This window comes from Phoca vitulina, unplaced genomic scaffold (assembly GCF_004348235.1).
Source record: "Phoca vitulina isolate PV1807 unplaced genomic scaffold, GSC_HSeal_1.0 scaffold7, whole genome shotgun sequence".
Lineage (NCBI taxonomy): Eukaryota > Metazoa > Chordata > Mammalia > Carnivora > Phocidae > Phoca > Phoca vitulina.
The window spans coordinates 63,842,389-63,858,003 of NW_022589710.1; the positions used below are offsets into that span (position 1 = coordinate 63,842,389).

Genomic DNA, 15,615 nt, shown 5'->3' on the forward strand with positions numbered 1-15,615 from the left:
GAAGTAAACCAATGTCTAACTAAGGAAAAGAAGAAAGGGAAGAGGGAGGGAAGGAAGGAAGGCAAAACACTACTTTGAAATATCACTTCTGTTTTGTCTTCTTGGTAATTCAGATTCTCCTCCCACCTCCTCAATCCCTCGCAGGACCCTTGAACTTGAAGATGAGGCCATGAGGTTTTCACTCCAGGGAAGCGAGGGCTGGTACTGCCTAGAACAAAGGAGTGTTGCTCTACTTTGAGTTTCAACTGGCCTTTAAAAATAAGAACTCATTGTGAGGTAATGTTCTTGCAAGCCAGGCTTTCTGAAGAGAAAAGCTATTTTCTCAGAACGCCTCCAGAGCTGGGTTTCACATCTCAAGAGCCGAAGCTTGGAGGACTGGCGGGAGGGTGATCCATAAGGTGGGAGAGGGGCAGTTTCTGCCACATGGGAAGGGAGGACGTTCAGGGTTGGGATGAGGGTCCTGGTGGGGAGGAAGAGAGGGGAGAGGGCCAATGTGAGTTGCCCCTCACTTCCCAGGGTCAGAACCCAAACAGGGAGCTCCTTCCATGTTTTCTAGGCTCAACGTGGAGAACCCCCCAGAGCAGGAGGTGGATGCAGAGTGTTGGAGAGATACGGCCAAGGGAAGAGGTCTGGTTAGTGGGCCTGAGGCAGCTCGCCGGGCCCACCATCTCTGGCAAGGTGCCCAGAGAGTCTGCAGGCTCTGGGAAGCCCAGAAGGGCCGGAGTCTATCAGTGACCTGAGTTGGACGAGGAGGCCAAATGGTGTGGACTCTTGGAACCAGAACCAGTGAGCACAGCACAATGCTCCAAGGACCAGCAGACGCCAAAGCAGGATGCCCAGAGACCCAACGGCCATGCTACTCATCAGGGGACATGGAAGGACCAGGGGTGAGTAACGCCCTGACTAGAGGTCAGTGGGGGCCTCATGAGGCATCACTCTGCCCCCAGCACTGCGTGGACCCCTTGACCCCAGACTCCATCATGGGAAGGAAGAAGTGAGGATCCTTGAAAATAGGCAAGAAGTCCTGAAAGACACTAAGCTTTCGCCTAGAAATGACCGGGTAGCCTCGATGGCAAAATCGGGGTTCCTGCTGTCACAGGACTTGGGGCGGAGAGTGAGATGAAAGCAGTTATCGAAAACAAATGAAGTCACATTTTTCTGCACATGTGCATAATCCCAGTCTAGGGACTAAAGGGAAGGAAGGAGACATATGGGAGATGGAACTTCTGCCATGTGACCCTGGTTCTCACTGGCTTTCTGGGATCTTCTCATTGGCCTGTTGCAAAGGGTGTCCACCCGGGTGGCCAGGGGACCGTGCATCAGGGAGAGGCTGAGGTCCCCGCAGGAGCCGGCCCCCCTCTGGTCAGGTCTCGTCAGGAGCCGGGGAGGGCGTCGAGGGGTGCCGGCCCTTCCTCCAGACCCCTGTGGGCTCTGTCAGGTCGCTGCTGCACTGGGGATACCCTGGAGGTGGTCCTTTGGGCATTTATTTAAGAGTTAAAGTTCTGGGAGTCTCCACATGTGAGCCTTCTCGAGGTACTGCTAAAGGCCCCCCAGGGAAAGTGGACGTGGCACTTGCGGGGACATGGAACTGTGTGACAAACGGCTTTCCTGTCACTGGGGCCACTCCTGTCTGGGTGCTCAGGTGGGGCTTGGAGAGGCACCCGGTGGCCTCCTTCCGTGCTGGCTGAGCTGGCTCGCGGGTGGGCCAGCCTCTGCGCGGTGTCCTTCGTGAGCTGCTCTGCCTATCGGGGTTTCTTGGGTGGAAAACCTCCTCCACGCCCAAGAGTTGGGGGTGGGCCTGAGGTCAGAGGGCACGATCCATTGTAGAACCGTAGGACGTCAGAGCTGCCAGGCCTCCCACTCCTCCAGCCTGCCCACTCTGTGCCAAGAGACAGGGGAAGGGGGTCAGGAAGCTTAAGTGACTTGCCCGAGGTCCCACAGAATCAAGTCAGGAGCAGGATGAAAACCTGGGTCTCCTGACGCCCAGGCTCGGTCCTCCTTCCCAGGCATGGCCTTGCCTCTCATTCTGTTTCTTCCTCCCTTGAGATTTGCCCTTTCTGGCCCACGGGAACAAATCAGACCCTTCGTGCGCCTTTCCTGAGAGTCACCTTTCCAAGGACAGAGGCTTGTCTATGATCACACATCTCTGAACTCAGCGCCGTCCATGAGAGGGACAATTTGAGCAGATGTGCCAGAGGACCCCCCGCCCCGCCACGTCTGGTTCTCTTCTCCCTCTGGGCACCTGGGAGGGCCCCACTTCCTGCCCCCTGCCACTGGAGAGGCCGGGGGACCCGTTCTGGCCAGTAGGCTGTAAGAGGGAGTGACACACATCTCTTCCCATCTGCAGCATTTAACTGCCAGCGAGGAGCCCCTCCAGCGCTTTCTGTTCTCGCTGCCATGACTGAGAGGCCACACGCAGAGGTGGTGTGGCTACAAGATGGCAGAGCCACATCACCCTGCGTCCCCGAGCGACTGTGTGAAGCGGGGGGCCCTGCCGGGGACACTTAGCTCGAGTGGGGATAGCCATGTCCTATTGAGCAACCGAGATCTCAAGGTTGCCTATGACAGCCGCAGAACCTAGGGCATCCTGGTGATTACAAATGTGGATTGCTTCGTGCAGAACCGGGCCCTCCTTCTGGAAACAGAACCACCGAACACCCCATCAGTGGCCATTGGGGGTGGGAGTGGGGGTGGGGGCAGCATGAATTTATGGTGAAGGAGTGACTTACCTGTTATAGACAGAAAGAAAGGTGGTTCTCAGACTGCTGTGCCGCAGGATGATGGCGGGGAGGGGCGGGGAGTGTTTTAAGCGAATCTAGATTCTTCTCATTTCTGCAACCCCAGATTCTGATTCTTGAGGTCAGAGGCCGAGCCAGGAATCTGCATTTTTAATAGGCAGCCCAGGAGAGTCTGCTGCACGAGGTCTTGGCTCATGCCTTGACTAATCCTCATATAACACTCCTGGGAGACCTGGATTTGAGTCCCGATTCCATCACTAGCTGTTGGCTTTGGGTCTAACTCTCTGAACCTCAACCACTTCTATAAAATAAAGAAAATGCTACTTGACTCCCAGAGCCGTGTAAGAGTTCAATGTGATAAAGTGCATTAGCATAATACCGTGTGCAAACTGAGCATTTAGTAAGGGTTCCTAGTTTCAGTAAGGGTGGTGGTAGTAATTATTATAGTACTTTATTATTAAAAAGAGAAATCTGTGCTTCTTGAACAGGGTGGAGGTGCGCTGGGTGAACCTCTTGAGGAAACACAGCATATGACCAAGTAACCCCAACTCACTCGCTGAGAGTCACCATCCCGTTGGGGTCTGTTAGGTTAATTCCTGCCACCATCACCCTGTTGTCGCCCACGAGCTCTGCTCCTTATAAAATCTTCTAAAAAGCCTGAGCACAGATCTGCTCCCAGGAGAAGGGACACTGAGCACACACACAGCATGGGTCCTTGGTAAATACCTTCACCAATACCTGTGGGTCTTCTCCCCCACCACTTACCCCTCCCGGCGGGGCTGATGGCTCCTGGGCCATTGCCATGTCCCCAGAGCCCAGTCAAGGCTTGTTGCAAGCATGGGCTCAATAAACACTAGCGTTTCTTTTATTTTTAAAGATTTTATTTATTTATGTGTCGTCACAGAGAGAGAAAGAGGGAGAGAGAGAGAGCAAGCAGGGGGAGCGGCAGAGGGAGAGGGAGAAGCAGGCTTCCTGCTGAGCAGGGAGCCTGATGCAGGGCTTGATCCTAGGACCCCGGGATCATGACCTGAGCCGAAGGCAGATCCTTAACTGACTGAGCCACCCAGGTGCCCCTAACACTAGCTCTTATTGAAAGAGCCCCGACTCCCCGCTTGCTCAAACCACATGACATTTAAGTTGCAAGTTGTCCACTTATTTAGCCAGGAGGATGCCTTCCAGGAGCACCCTTTATGTTCCCTCAGTTCTGGGCTCCTGATTAATGGCAGCAATCTTGCCACCTGCTTGGCCTGATGAGCTCCTACTTGTTCAGGACTGGGAGCAGGCGTCCCATTGCCCCGATGCCTCTCTGGCTGGCTGGGTCCTCTCCACGCCCCTGCCCCTTGAGCTCCCCTCGACCCTGGCACTGAGTGTCGACCCTGCGGCCGTGTGCAGACGGCAGTCTCCCCATGCAGAGTTTGAGCTCCTTGGTGGTCAGGGGTGTGGGGGTCACTCACGCCCGGCACCGCTAGGCTCACAGTGCACGGATGTGGCCTGACCAGATGAAGGAAGGGGTGGGTGCAAACCCACCATCGAACCTTAACAATACGACATCCATGAGCCACACCAGCAACATTCTGGCAGAGGGTGGGCCCTTGTGTCTCTGGAACACAGGCTCCTCACGATGCATTCAGGGATGTGCCATGCCTTTTCCATTTGGGAGCATGGGTCTCACGGGAAAATTCCACAAGCAAATCGGAGCCTTTTCCTCGACCTACTGTGTCATCGCAGTGGGGGAGGGGCGGGCCGCGGCTCATTTCTTTGGGGATCACACCAGCTTTAATGTTCTCTCCTTCTGTCTGCGCCCCCCCACCCCAAGCAAGCCAAGCACCAAGGGAGGACAGGAGAAATACAGCCGAAGTTCTCATGGCCTCTGCTCTGGGATTCCGGCTTTCCTGGCCCTTGGCCAGCTTACCCTGCAGACAGCGGGGCCCCAGGGCCAGGAACTTGACGTTCCACATGTTTGATTTTCTTGTAGGTGGAGCACATGGGTGCTTGCAGGAAGTCCCGCGGACCAGAGGCCAGATGATGGATGGGAAAGGAAAAGGCATTTGCCTCCCTCACCTATCGCTCATATGGAAAAGCAATCCGTTATTCAGGAGCCGGTTTATCAAATTAGGGACCTACTTGGATCCTTTCCCTGCTGCCTGACAGGGTGGATCAGGACCCCTGTAAGAGGAGAGAAGATGTATCTGGAGCTCGGCACGCCCCAGCAGCTTGGTGTCACGAGGGGTCGTGGGACTCCAGGCATGCCAGGCCTGCCCCCGGCTCGCAGAACCCCCCGGGAGAAGTCTTCTCGCCTCTCCCGGCTCCGCTTTCCTTATCTGGTACGGGGATGATTGAACCTGTGCAGCCTACCTGGAGGGTCTGGCTGGGGTGGGGCCTCTGGGGCCGACAAAGCAGGTCTGACTATGAACAGTGGTTGTACATTTCACCAGCCAAAAGCTTGGCAGGAGAGGACATGAAGCCCATTAGCTGTAGTGGAGGTCTGGGGTTTCTGTGGGCTCCATTTGCCTGCCAACCCCATTTGGCCGAGGCTTAGGAATCTGGCCCAGATTTTGCCAAGCTGGTGTCAGTGGGTCTGGATGCTGTGTCCATATTCATGGGTCATTGGGTAGCCTTCCATCAACCCTCCGCCCGCGCCGATCCATGCTGGAGCTCATCTCGTCGCTCCAGCAGCCTTTCCTGCTGTGTGCCAAGCTCTGTGTTAGGTGGAAACACACACACAGACGACATGGTGTATTTGTTTGCTACGGTTGCTAGGACAAATCACAAGTTTGCTGGCTGTAGACAACACACAACTTTATTCTTTGATAGTTCTGGAAGCCAGGAACTGGATATAGGGTGAAAATCAAAGGGTCAGCAGGGCAGGTTCCTTTTTGGAGGCTCTAGGGAGAATTGTTTCCTGCCTTTCCCAGCTTCTAGAGGCCACCTGAATTCCTTGGCTTTCAGCTTCAAGCCAGATGTGTAATATTTCCAGATCTCTCTGAGGGGCTTCACATTGCCTTCCCTTCTCTCTGCTTGGATCCTCTACAAGGACCCTGCCTCTCACACAACAAGGACCCTCATGATGACACTGGGCCCACTCAGATAATCCAGGATACCCTCCCCCCTCAATGTCCTTAACTCAATCGCACCTGCAAAGTCTCTTTTTACGTGCAAGGAGACATACCCACAGGTTCCAGGGATCAGGATGTGGAGTCTTCAGGGACCTTTATTCAGCCCATCAGACATGTTCTCTGCCCTCAAGGCGAAGGGGATGGGCAACACCCCTATGATCCAGATGCCGGCACACTAGTCACCCCTGGTCCCGACATGCCTCTCGGTGACACCCACTCCACCGGGATGCTCCGCAGGAAAGGAAAATGTCGGGACCGGACTTAAACCATTGACCTAGTTAGCAGGATGAAGGAATTGGGCTCCTGGGGGGCCGTGGCAAGACATCGTTAAATTATTTAGCACTCTGTGCATTAGAAGGCCATTATATAAAGTAGCGAATTATAAACACCAACTTCCACAATAAGGTAATAAAATAAATAATACATTAACGAGGTGCAGTGCTCCGGAGTCCGAGTGGCTGGTGGGAACGGAGGCCTGCTGGGCGTGAGGCCATAAAGCTGCGGGCGCTGAGTGACACCACCATGCGGCGGGGCCAGTGGGGTCTCCCACCTGCCTGACCCGCAGGTGCCCAGGCTCCAGGGCACGGGGTCACCACCAATGCCAAGGCTGGGATGCCTCACTCTGGAGCCCATTGTGGGGTTTTCCGTGAAGCTACGGGGCACCCGTACTTCGGGGCTTCTGTCTGTCACCTGCTCTCCTGAGGAGCCCACTGAACTCAGAGGCGCCATAGGGTTATTTACAAGGCTCTGAGCCCCGGGGGCCTGGGTTCGAATCCTGGCTCTGCCTCTTACTAAGCCCTGGTCTCCTCACTTGAGAAACGAGTGGTGCTACGAGTATCTGTCTGGTAACGCTATTGTGAGGTCAGCTGGGAGCCACGTGAAGCTCTAGGCGGCCAGATGACTATTAGCTTTTGGTTCATAGCTATTAGTATTGAGGCTGGCTGACTAATGGTCCCCAAAGATAGCCAGGCCCCAATCCCCAGAATCTGTGAATATGCCACCATACACAGCAAAGGGGGCGTTGTCTATGTGATTAAGTTAAAGACCTTGAGATGGAGAGATTATCCTGGACCATCCAGGTGGGTCCTAAATGTAATCATGAGTGTTCTTACAATGGGAGGCAGAGGGGAGTTTGCACGGAAGAAGATAGAACAGCGACTAAAGCCAGATGCCACAATGCTGGCTGTGAAGATGGAGGAAGGGGCCGGGAGCCAAGGAATGCAAGGAACAGAGCTTTAGAAGCTGCAAAAGGACAGCCGCAGGAAACCATGACAATGATCGTCCACAGCCCAGGTCTGCGTGTGGTCTTGTAGGGAATGCACCAGGCCTGGCTCCGTCTGTTTTCCAGCTACTTCCGGCTCCTGGATCTGCACGGTCAATATTTGTTGAGTACTTTGTATGTTCCAGGTGCTTTTTTTTTTTTCTATGTTAGATCTACAAAAATAAGGCAAGGCGGCACGCGGTCTATTAGAAATAGAAAGCTTCCCCGCAGGTTCAGGAAAGTAGACAGTCTGGGGGTTCTGAGATCACACTGACCTGGATTTCAATCCTAGATCTAATTAGTTGTGTGTCTCTGGGCAAAGTGTTCAACCTCTCAGGGCCTCCCAGTCTGGGTCTTTAAAGTGAGAGCACGAATAGTATCTCCCTCATGGTATCTGTGTGGGGACTAAATAAGTGTACACAAAAAGATTTTAGAGCAAAGTGTGAAGCATACATCATTTACTAAGTATTAGCTTTTATTTCAAGAGAGCAAAACAGGAAACCCATATGTCAATCAAGTCAGGAACGTTCCTTCTGCATTTCTGGCAGAGGGAGCAGTATGTGTAAAGGCCCTGGGGCAGGAAGAAGTTGTGAATTCAAGAAACTAGACACAGACCTAGAGGAGAGCATGGCAGCAAGCGAGGTTATGGGGCAAGCTGAGGCCACATGAAACAAATTCTTGGGAGCCACTGTGAGGATGTGATCTGTGTCCTAGTAGCCATGGAAAACTTCAGAATAGTTTTTAGGTAGGGGAGTGGTATGATGTGATTTGCACCCTTTAAAGATTACTCTGATGGCTGACTAGAGACAGGAAGGGAGGGGAGTCCAAGAGGCTACGGGAAGATTTGAGAAAGGGTTTTAGCAACGTGGAGGGGAGATTCAGGCATGCTTCACAGGGAGAGGTGTCTTGGATTAGGATCAAGAAAACTAAGAAGCTGAGTAGAAGTCGGAAGTCAGAAGAAGCAAGAGAAACGCATTTTCCTAGGCCCACTTGCATGGAGGAGGCTGATGTGTATGGAACAAAGAGGAAGACAGGGTGGGAAGCATATGGGAAAGGCAGGTGGAGTCACAGGGTGAAAGCAACAGAGGATGAGTGCAGCAGCATGGTTCAGATGCCCGAAGAGACCCTCCTGTCCGGGGCTGCCATGTACAGTGGTTCAGGCTGGTCACTGCACAAGGGTACACTTGTAGGGTACCCTGCCCTGGTATAACCCCTGCCGTGGTCATCCCGGGGATGAGACCAAACACATCTCAAGGCTCTAGCATCTGTGGTGGGGGCAGAACAGTGGGGAGGAGCCCCTGCTCACTGCTTGAGGGATTTCCAGCAGGCCTCCTACCCTGTCAGCCTCCTTTTCTTCTTCTGGGAAAGGGGATAATACATTCTCCTCCGCTCTGCTCACCTGAGTCCCGGGGTTCAGAAAGGATGCGGGGAGACTGCACAGCACCCGCACTCCCTGCAAACCGCCAGGTCCGCACAGCGTGAGGCGTCACACGTGTGTTAGCAGTCTTGCTGAGTTTCCGTGGAGGGAGGGCTCCAGCCCCACCTCTGCACACAGACTCCTGACCTCCAGGTTGCCGAGAGACCCTCCTGGACCACCGGCGATCCTCTGTTTCCCTTAAAGCTGCTTCCTTCACAGAGATCATCCCCATTCATACTTAGCTTTTTATTTTGTTTTGGTTTCTTTCACCTCATGAAACTATAAATTGCGTCTATCCCTTCTGTCTCAGCCACTTTTGTGGCTAGAGCCACCTAGAACGATGCCTGGTATATATTAGGTGCTTGATAAATATTTGACTTGGAGGAATGAATGGATTTAAGGCACCCGGAGAACCCTTCCGTATGTCTCTTATGCACCCACACCCAAGTACTAACCGGGGCCGTATGCACGGGGGCTATGCTGAGGCTGACCGAAATGGGGACGGGGAAAGGTATCTGCTTGTCATTTCTAGAAAGGGGCAAAGAAGCAGAGGAGGTGGGGTGGAGGAGTTGAAAATTGGACATTTGAAGATGAAGAAAAGAGAAAGGGGATATGTGTATTTTAAATTTGATTGGGAATTTTATGCATTTCCCAGGATGTGCCTGATGCCAGGAATGATCCAGCTTGTCCCTTGTTCCCATACAGGCTTCAGCTAATAACGGTTGATCTGAGGTCCCTTCCATCTGATTTCACAGAATGAGAAAGCCAGGTCACGGAGATTTTAAAGGGGCACTGAAAAAGCAGACTCCTTTGATTCAGATCCATCGGGTGTTAATGATGAATTGTGAGAACGATTTAGAAAGGTGTTTCGGCGCTTTTGGGATCCTTCTGCGGAGGCTCCCGTGGAGAGGGGTTTTAGACGGACAACCGAGAAATCGCTCTGTGGTTTCCCTCTGCCGGACAGCCGTAGCAAAGGGAGAAAGCCTTGAAGTCTTGTCCCGTGTCCTGCTTGAGTTTCTGGGAAACTGGTCTTGCCCATCTGCTCTGATCTCTTTCTCTCAGCTACTGAAACGAGCCTTCCTCCCTGACTCGAATTTCCTGGAATATACTTAGGACTCATTTTGGAGAGAAGCTCCTTAGAGCAAGCGATCCATGAGTCTTGGTGAACTCTTCAATGAGAATGTAGAAAAATTAAATGTTTTTCGTAATGAGATTTCCTTAACATCAATTTATTTATTGGCTGCTTTCTGAGCTGTCCTCCCTCAGGTGTGGAGGTTGTGACCCCAGCCCCTGCCTCAGTCATATACGATTTCACTAATCAGAAGGGTTTGGAAAATATTTTACCCTTGACAGTGACCTGTATTACAATTAAAGCTTATGGTGTGGGCCTCTTATTTGCCTAAGGAGACAACAAGATTTGCTATGTAATTTGAGAAGCACTTACAGTACAGCTATCCATGCTGTAAGCTGATTATAAATAAAGTTCAGCCCAACTGCTTCCCTAAGAATATCAGGATTCACAGTCAAAGAAAAGGACACAACCCCGATGCGCAGTTGCTTTGCATTGCTTTTGTACATAAATCAGATTCTCTTAGCAACTGCTGCATATCATGTTTATTAAACACCTCCTGGTTATTACAGAGCAGGGTACTAAAAAATCCCTCTCAAAGTCTCAGAAAATCTTTTTGCACATCAACTATTTTAAAAGTCTACTGAGGGGAGGAAGCAGCCTTCTTCCTGCAGAAGGGGGCACTTTGGGGGCTCTGGGTATTGGGTGGGCTCTGGGAGTCACGTGATGAGAGGGGTTGATTTTTTTTTTTTCCTCATTCTGTTTTCTCCATGGCAAAGCAACTGGTTGGGTCTCCACGCCGTGGTCCTCAAGACCCCACCCAAAGGAAGGGAAATGAATCTTTCCTTTTGTCACTGCAAACAGAGAACTGGGGACTCTTTGAGTTCCAAGGGACTTGGGACACTGCTGGTGGGACAGATGAGGAGACCACGGAGCAGAGCAGGGTGGGGGCGACGGGGGGCGACGTGTGCCCACGTGCCCACACGGGAGTGAAGGGGCAGAGTGCCTGCCCACAGTTTCGGTGCATGAAAGCTTTCCCGCCTCTTTATGCATCCAGCTGATGTATCTTAATACATGAATCATGGCTGTATTCTTAACGTATAGTATTCGAACAGTACACACTTAGAGAAAGCAAAAGGTGAGGCCCCCTGCCCCACCACTCCCCTCCCAAGGCCACCTCCCTCCTCCCCGCTACACACGGTGTGACATCTGAAGCAAGATGCCCAAGGGATTAAGGCCCTGGATGATCCAGTGGGCATTAAATGTAATCACCAATGTCCTTATAAGGAGGCAGAAGGGGGTCTGACGCAGCCTCTGACCTCTTTTGCTAGGCAACTATACATAACATATGTACGTATTTGTACAAAAGTTGGTTGGTATTTTTCCATAAGCAACATCATACTGCACAAATTGGTTTTTTTCCTCCCTTAGCTACAGTTCGGAAATCTTTTGCTACCAGTACGTACGAATCTGCCTCACACTTTTTAGTGGTTAAGTAGTATTCCACAACAGCGATAAATACCATGCGTTCATCCCTTCCCGCTTGGAACATTTAGCTCCCTTCCACCTTTTTTTTTTTTTTTTTTTGCGGTTATAAGCGATGTTCCAGCGAACACCCTATACAAGCTATTTGCATGGGTATTTGAGAATTTCTCTGAAATTGATGCCTGGGAGTGAAACTGCTGGATCAAAGGGTATGTGCAGTTTAAATTTTAATAGACGCTGCCCGATTGTTCTCTAAAAGGACTGAACTAATTCCCATTTCCCACCAGGGGTATTGGAAGCTCTTTTAGGCAGGCAGATAACTTTGCTGACGATTTCGTATTAAGGACTTCATTTTAAAAGACGGTATTTCAATTCCAATTAAGGATCTTATAAAAAAATAAAGCCTTAAACATATTACACAACCACAGATTCCATGGTAGAAGAAATTAGAAAAGGTGGAAAGAGAAGAAAAAATGTTAATAAAAGCCCAAATCGCCCAGAATTCCCCCAACCACTGATAAGCACACTTAGTGAGCTTTTCTTCTAGGCTTTTCCTAAGCAGAATAGGCGCTTCCATAATAGAGACACGGGATCACACTCCGTATACTAACTGACGGCTCTCATTCAACTGCGGACCTGGAGTCCTGTCCATGGCAGCTAACTACCGCGAATTTGCAGTCGTTTCAAGGCTGTACGATGGTTTTCAATCCCTTACAGTTGGACACTTGGCACGTTTCCAGTTCTCGGCCGTCGTGAGCAATGCCGTGGCTTCTGCTCAGGCATCCATGTGCACGTGTCCCACCTCTCATCTTTATCTCATCCCCCTTTTCTGCTTCTCTGCTCTTGTTCCAGAGCCCCCTCCAAGACTCCTGAAGCAGGCTGCTGCCCCTTGGATTGGGGGGCTCACTGGTGGCATTTTCCTGGAGCTCCCTGTGCATGCCCACCTCTGCTTCTCCCTCCTGGCACCATCAGGGACTGTTCCTACCTCCTGAAATGACAAAAGCCCCGGCCTCTGCCCAGAGAGGTCTGTGTTCCTTTCCCCAGGGTGCCATCATGTGGCCGACAGAAATGTATTCTCTCCCAATCCGGAGGCCCTACGTCCGACATCAAGATGCTGTCTTGGAGGCCTCGAGGGGAGACTCCGTCCTAGCCTCTTCCAGCTTCTGGAGGCTCCTGGCCTTGCATCATGCCGATCTCTGCCTTGGTCTTCCCATGGTCTTCTCCTCTATCTCTGTGTGTCTCTTATAAGGACTCGTCAGGTTCAGGCCCCTCCCCCTCACATAATCCGGGATGATCTCATCCTGAGACCCTTCACTTAATTACATCTGCAAAGACCCTTTTTCCACATAAGGTCACATTCCCAGACACTAGGGGTTAGGATGCAAACAGCTTTCGGGGAGCCACCATTGAAGCCACCACAAGACCCGTCATGGGATCTCCTTCCCCACTGGGGCCGCCTCCCTGCCGTCACTGCACCCATAAGCCCCCTTCTCACAGCCAGAGCGCTCTGGGGCCTTTAGGTGCTGAAAGCTTTTGGGGCCATCATGGCCTTTGGGGCTGCTCCTCAAGTCCTGGCCAAGGAATGAGACCCTGCTTGGGGGCGGCCCTGTGTCCCACATGCTTCTCCAAGAAGATCTTAATAATTTGCCTCCTCTGAGGGTGGTTTCTACACTTGCTTCTTTATCCAGCCTTACCCTCATGCATCGTGGCCCAAGACATGAGGCCAAGTGGGGCCGGGGTCTGGGATCCCTTAGACAAATAGGAATGGCACCAACCAAGCTAGTAGGGTCATGCACGAACACCCAGACCCGTAAGGTGAGAAGAAGGAAGATAGCTTTGTTAACATTCTAGAGCCTTCTGCTCCTTGTGGGCACCTCCTGGACCTTGGCAAATCTCCATTCTTTCTATGGGCAGATTCGATTTTTAGAAACGGTCACGAGCCACAGGGGACTAGAACAATTCATGACATGGATGACAAAAAAGCTGGAGGAACCATTTGGAGTGAGGAAGGGTGGAGGATGAGAAACCGGGGGGGAGCTGAACCGAGAGCAACTCTGGAGGTGCCTCTGGGGGTGGTGAGCCCCCCAAGTCACTGCTCTGTAGGGGACCCCCAGGCAGACTCCAAAATCTTCACAGCTTTGTCCAGAAAAAAGAGAGAATCACATTGTTCTTCCTGTCACTCAAAAACAAGGGTAGCCGTTCGGTGGGGGACACTTGCCGTTTTGCTTCCCAGCTCCTTCTCCTGCCCTCAGTGCAGACGTGGAGTTGGGGTGTTTGACCAGAAATCCCACCGGAACTCCAGCCTCACCGGTCGCTCTGAGCCCTTTTTGTCTTGAGTCAAAAAACGGGGACGTCAATGGGACTCAGAGAGAGTCATTGTCTATTGTGTTTTGTGTGTGTGTGTCAGTCTGATCAAAAATATAGACACAATAAAACAACTTCCCACGTCCAGTCACCATCACTTCATAAACAAAAGGAGGTATTAGCAGCAAAAAAGTAGCAATCTTATCAAGCCTGAGTAAAAAAAGTCCTTGGAATTGAATAGATTTCACTTTAAGAAAATCTCACCGTATGAGTCTCGTTTTTCTCACTTGACTGCTCGTTAGTGACAACTTTGTTGATAAAGTGACGCTAGCCGACCATAAATGTGAACCAGAAGACTCAAAGCCACAGAGTCAGGTGTTATCATCTAGTGGACCTTAAGCCCCAAACAACTCTGCAAGGCAGACACTGTGGTCCCACGTCCCGTGGGAGACTAAGTCACTTTGCTCACGAGCACCCAGCAGCTCGTGCTGGGGAGGACTGGGAACCCAGTGGGCCTGGCTCCAAACCCTGTGTCCTTTCCCACCCTCCACACTGTGTGCCAGCCAGCCCGAGCGTGCTCTCCGGGGAAGGGACCGAGGGCTTCACACGCCAGCACGGGCCCTGGTGGAGCCGGTCACCTGGGGGAGGCTGGGCTAGGCCCTGGGGTTAGAGACTCGAATAAAGCGCCACCCCTGACCCCGGTGGGCTCACACCCCAGCCCAAGGAACCAGCCTATTGACCCAAAACTACAAATGACGCACGGCCGGGAAAGCCAGGTCACTGCGAGAGGTTACAGAGCTGGGGGGTGGTGCAGTCTGGGGGAGATGGCATGGAAGACGTGCGAGTATTTTGTCTTTAATCGACACAGAGTCTGAATGTTCAGATGGTAAAGTTTACAACAATCCAACCATCAGGAGCAGGCGAGTCTTTCCAGAGGACGGTTTTGATCATTTACATCATTTTTAAAGATGTGCATTCCCTTTGAACCGGTAATTCATAGCTAGGAAATTTATTATTTTTATTATTAAAGATTTATTATTTATTTTGAGAGAGGGAGCATGCACACAAGTGGGAGGGAAGGGCAGAGGGAGAGACAGTCTTAAGCAGACTCCACGCCCAACGAGGAGCCCCACGGGGGGCTCAATCTCACGACCCTGAGATCACGACCTGAGCCACAACCAAAAGTCAGGTGCTCAACCGACTGAGCCACCTAGGCACCCCGTCTAGGAAATTATTTTAAGGGCATAACCAGAGACGTGTGGGAAGGCAAACATCGCAAGGACGTTCACTATAGTCTTACCTGTGATAGGGAAAGCCTATTTGAAATATAAACTTTTGTCCTCAAAGAGAGGTCTGCTCCCTAAAGAAACATAAGCTGAGTCGAGTCATGCATGGATTCTAGGTCAAGTATTCCCATCAAAGAAGAGACAGACAGGGGTCTGGGGCCAGGCATAGCTGGAGGCCGAGTTTGTGACCTTGAGCAGGTCACAACCTCTTTGATGCTCAGTTTTGGGCTAAGAAAGTGGCAAGAAGAGAAGCAGCCTTCCCAGAGTCACCCAGAGCCGTGCGGTGCAGGACAATAATCGAATCTAATCTATCAATGGGTGGGGGCCCTGGAGAGGAGAGAGGTAGTTGTCATTTTAAAAATTCATTTCCAATCTCAGCTTTAAACCCTTTGAATTACAGAAACTTGGCGCAGGGCAAGTCAGAGACAGGGCTGAGCTGAAGACCATGGCGGTGGGGGGAGGCTGCCTGTCTGCACGAGGTAGGCCCTGGGGCTCCCTGCTCCCGGCAGCCCAGCCACTGCCTGAATGGGGGTGCAGAATCGCAGGTCTATGCCACTTGGGTCATTTACGCTCCCCTGGTATTTAGCACGAGAGGAGGAGTAATTGCCCTGGTAGTGTCCTGGCTGAATTCCAATTTGGGTGATTACATTCTGCCTACTTAAAATTCCCCTCTCTGGTATCCATGGTAGAAGCAATTCTTCAAACCCTCTCCTGTTAGGGGGAAAAAAAATTAAAAGAAAGGAACCAGCCTCGTCGTCTCCAGCACGAAGTATACAGGACTGCTCTGAGCACCGAGGAGCGGTTTCTTTTTAAACAGGGAGTCGACGATCCCCCTTGGAATAAATCTGTCACACAGGCTGGAATTTTCCAGAAAGAAAGATTCCGCTTAAGGAGGGGAAGCCGAGGGAGTGGGGGCTGTGCGTCTGAACATGGAGAATA

General features: G+C 51.7%; 1 protein-coding gene across 1 annotated transcript in view; it reads left to right on the top strand.

Moving 5' to 3' along the window:
* The first annotated feature begins 347 nt into the window (after positions 1 to 347).
* The window catches only part of VRK1 (VRK serine/threonine kinase 1), a 148,184-nt gene continuing 132,916 nt past the window's right edge, over positions 348 to 15,615 (top strand). The window contains exons 1-2 of the mRNA XM_032405891.1: positions 348 to 398; positions 557 to 887. Coding sequence (XP_032261782.1) covers positions 833 to 887 — 55 coding nt within the window. The 5' untranslated portion in view covers positions 348 to 398; positions 557 to 832. The remainder of the gene's footprint in view (positions 399 to 556; positions 888 to 15,615) is intronic.